At 30.7% G+C, this 3,543-nt stretch overlaps 1 protein-coding gene across 1 annotated transcript in view; it reads left to right on the plus strand.

The window, feature by feature from the left end:
- LOC106457754 (abscission/NoCut checkpoint regulator-like) overlaps window positions 1–1,344 on the plus strand; it is a 7,163-nt gene extending 5,819 nt beyond the window's left edge. The window contains exon 7 of the mRNA XM_013917200.2: window positions 398–1,344. Within this exon, the coding sequence (XP_013772654.1) occupies window positions 398–476 (79 nt within the window). The 3' untranslated portion in view covers window positions 477–1,344. The remainder of the gene's footprint in view (window positions 1–397) is intronic.
- Window positions 1,345–3,543: the final 2,199 nt, after the last annotated feature.

Raw genomic sequence — 3,543 nt, forward strand, 5'->3', positions numbered from 1 at the left:
GTGGTTGGTATCACTCCAATGTTAAACAAATCATTTCATTTCTTTTTCTTAATTTCAATATTTTTTGGTTTCCAAATAGTCATTGAATTTTAGACTGTGGTAAAAATTTTATGGCTGAGTAAAACCTAAATTAAATCTCAGTTATTGTGTTCATGTGGAACTACCTTGTCATAACCAAGGAATTATGTTACTTGCAATACTGAGAAAAAGATTGTGGTTAATGTTTCCATCTTTATATTTAGATTATTGATCCTTGATTCCTGTATAACACTGAGAAGTTTTAAATGTTTTATTCAAAGAAAGTTATGTATAGTAAAAACTTAGCAAAGTAGTTAGGGATTGAAGATAAATTGTGGTATTTTATTTTCATCTTATGAAGATAAAATAATATTTTCAGGGAATGTCACGACAGTTTTGACATCAAGGACCACAGATCAGCTCCATATAAACCCACTAAAACAGCTATGAAATATTAATACAGCTTCAGTTCCAACAGAATAAAACATCTCTTAGTCATTGTTTGTTTTCTAATAGCTATACAGAAAGTGATTACATTTGGAAGTAGAAAAAAGAACACATGTAGGAAAATCATTACTAAGATATGTATGGTAATTTGTTTTGCAAGTTTTTAAGCATGTGATTAATGATATACATATTTGGAAGCTGCTTGCGAAGACATCTATGAAATACATTTTACACAGACTTGTTTCTTAACCCTAAAATTGGGTTTTCATTAGAAAAATTTGTATATGCTAATATATTCAAAGTTTGAAATAGTTATTAGAGAATTTACAACTGAAGAACTGTCTTTCATATAACATTCAGTACCAGTATGTTTTTTGTTTTTTTCTCAAAGAAAGAATTAATCCAGATGTAATGTATTGAAACTAGATTGGATAAAAGTTAATCATGTCTGATGCCTTGGAGCTTTGCTAGTTTCATACATGTGTACATAAGAGTTGTCAGTTTAGTTGTTGTTTTATATATATATATATATATATATATATATATAAACCTATAATAAGTCACTATGAGTAATTAATACATTTTCATGGATTTAGAGAAAATATTCAATATTTTTACAAATTCTACAAAGTTTCGTTTCAAAAGGTATGGTTTATTTACACATTTAAGGTTTTAAATTGTATGCAAAATTTTCTTGAGTGGAGGAGACAAAAGATTCAAGCATTTATGTTTAAACTTGGAGCTCTTGATTTAAAGTGAATTTCTGTAGCTTGTTAAAACAGTGATCTTGTAAATAAATATACAGTTTTGTAATTATACTTTCTGGTGTATGATTTGGTCAATGATAAATAAAAGAACAATTTTGTGGTATTCCATTTACACTGTTAGTGATGTTTAAATTTTTTTACATGTGACAAGTTTAACTTTTTGGATTCTACTACATTTTTCTGTAAGTCATCATAATTTATTCAAAGGCTAAAAATTACATTTATAAAGTGTTTATTTAGAAACAGTAGTTTTACATTTCATTTGCATAAAAATAATAAATTTGAATAGTTTAAACCACAAGGAAATTAAAACAGTGCTATACAGCAAGAGATTTGTTAGTTTATTTGTAAAACATACATGATAAAATTACAGTTTATTTAAAAATGGGTGCATGAGAGATAATACAAAATTCCAATTTGTTCGTGATTGTTACCATTATGAGCAACAAATAACGATTCTTGATTTATGAGAAAACTACTAGTTGACAACTGTATACTGGTGAACTTAAGGAAGAATATATATCATAGAAAACCAGTTGGACAGTGGACCAAAATAATCCATAACCCACCACTCCAGAGAAAAATTAAAGAAACCTTTTCAGTACGTATAGTTGGATGATAGAGCTTTGAAAGAACCCAAGTTGCCACCAACATCTCTGAAAAACTAACTCAAAACTGTGAAAACAAGAATCTACAAGATATTACTTATTTTTTCTTTTAAACAATCAGTCTTTGTCTGGTGCCAGGCTTAGGATAGAGTTTTGGATATTGAAGCTGATGAGCTGGGTTCCAATCGGTGCTATACCACAAAATATTCCCCTCACTTTAAGCTGTGGGTGCATTATAACAGTGACAGTCAATCCCTTAGCATGGATGGTAGGGAGCTGTTTGCTGGTTGGTTCTCTCTGGTCAGTAGTTCAAAATTAGGGATAGCCTTAGCAGCTTTGCCATAATAGAAACTGGGTTTCGATACCCGTGGTGGGCAGAGTACAGATGGCCAATTGTGTAGCTTTGTGCTTAATACCAAACAAACAAACAAAACTTTGCCATAAATACAAATACTGTTTAATGACAACTGTATTTATAAAGATTTAAAAGTATGCATCAAAGTTCCTTCACAATTGTATTTTGTATGGAGCAAGATATAAAAACTGAGTAATAAATGTAGAAAAGTTAACCAACCAGAAGACACTAAACATAACTATATAAAAAAATAATCCTTAGAGTTGGCAGTTGAAAAGTTACAAGATAGGTCTTCTGGAAAGAAGGTTGACAACCAATGACTTATAAATATGATGATGTACTTTTATTTTGAGGAACATACTACAGAAGGAAACCTGTAGTATGTTCCCCAAAAATAAAAGTACTTCATCATGTTTATAAGTCATTGGTTGTCAATTTACTATTATATTAATATAACGTGCTTTCATACACGCATAAAGGTCAAAAATGAATAAGTCAAATGTTCCATAAAGTTCTGTAACTGCAGCAATTAATATTCTTTTTTTTCTAAAACGTTTATATATTGGACAATCTTTTTTAAATTAGGAAATAGTATTGAAAGATGTAGCGAGTTTACCAATCAAGAAGTAGTCTTGACAGGTATAAGTTGGAGAATAGCTTGATCCCATACCTCAAGTGATGACAAGAATGCCTTCACTAATATTTCAAGTGATGATGAAAATGCCTTGCACCTCAAGTGATAATGAGAATGTCCTGCAACCATACTTCAAGTGATGAGGAAGTTGCTTCTGTTTCTGGGGCAAGACATGTTAAAAATAACTAGAAAAAGATTCATTCAGTTATTTGGATTTAATGTTAGTGCAGCAAGTTGTGCTTTGTTCATAATTATTGACACTAGATGGTGCTCATATGATTCTTGAAATAAAGATTTATGCACAATTGGAGTTTGATTTTAGTAGAATTTCGAAGATGATTTCCATTTAATAGAATGATGAGTACAAGATAATATCAAATGATATATATATGCATATATTGTTACGACAGTGGAAGTTGTGTGACGCCGGGAGCATGAGCGCTGGAATTTCTCGAATGATCATGAAGGCCCAAGTGCATTCGAGACACCCTCTTTTTAGTATACAAGCCTGGCAAGAAAAACCAGCGAGATTAAAGATATAGATAATTGAGTCAACCGAACAGTAATGACGTTGAGCCGTAAATTGTGTGTGTTTTGCAGTCGTCGCATACAGCAAAGTTATCGAGCTTGTGAATCACTGTGATTTATAGTGTTTATTATAAAAATTGTTAAGTAAAGAGACGAGAAACGTATTGATTGTGAAATTACTGTGTA

Source organism: Limulus polyphemus, unplaced genomic scaffold, assembly GCF_000517525.1.
Source record: "Limulus polyphemus unplaced genomic scaffold, Limulus_polyphemus-2.1.2 Scaffold370, whole genome shotgun sequence".
Classification (NCBI taxonomy): domain Eukaryota; kingdom Metazoa; phylum Arthropoda; class Merostomata; order Xiphosura; family Limulidae; genus Limulus; species Limulus polyphemus.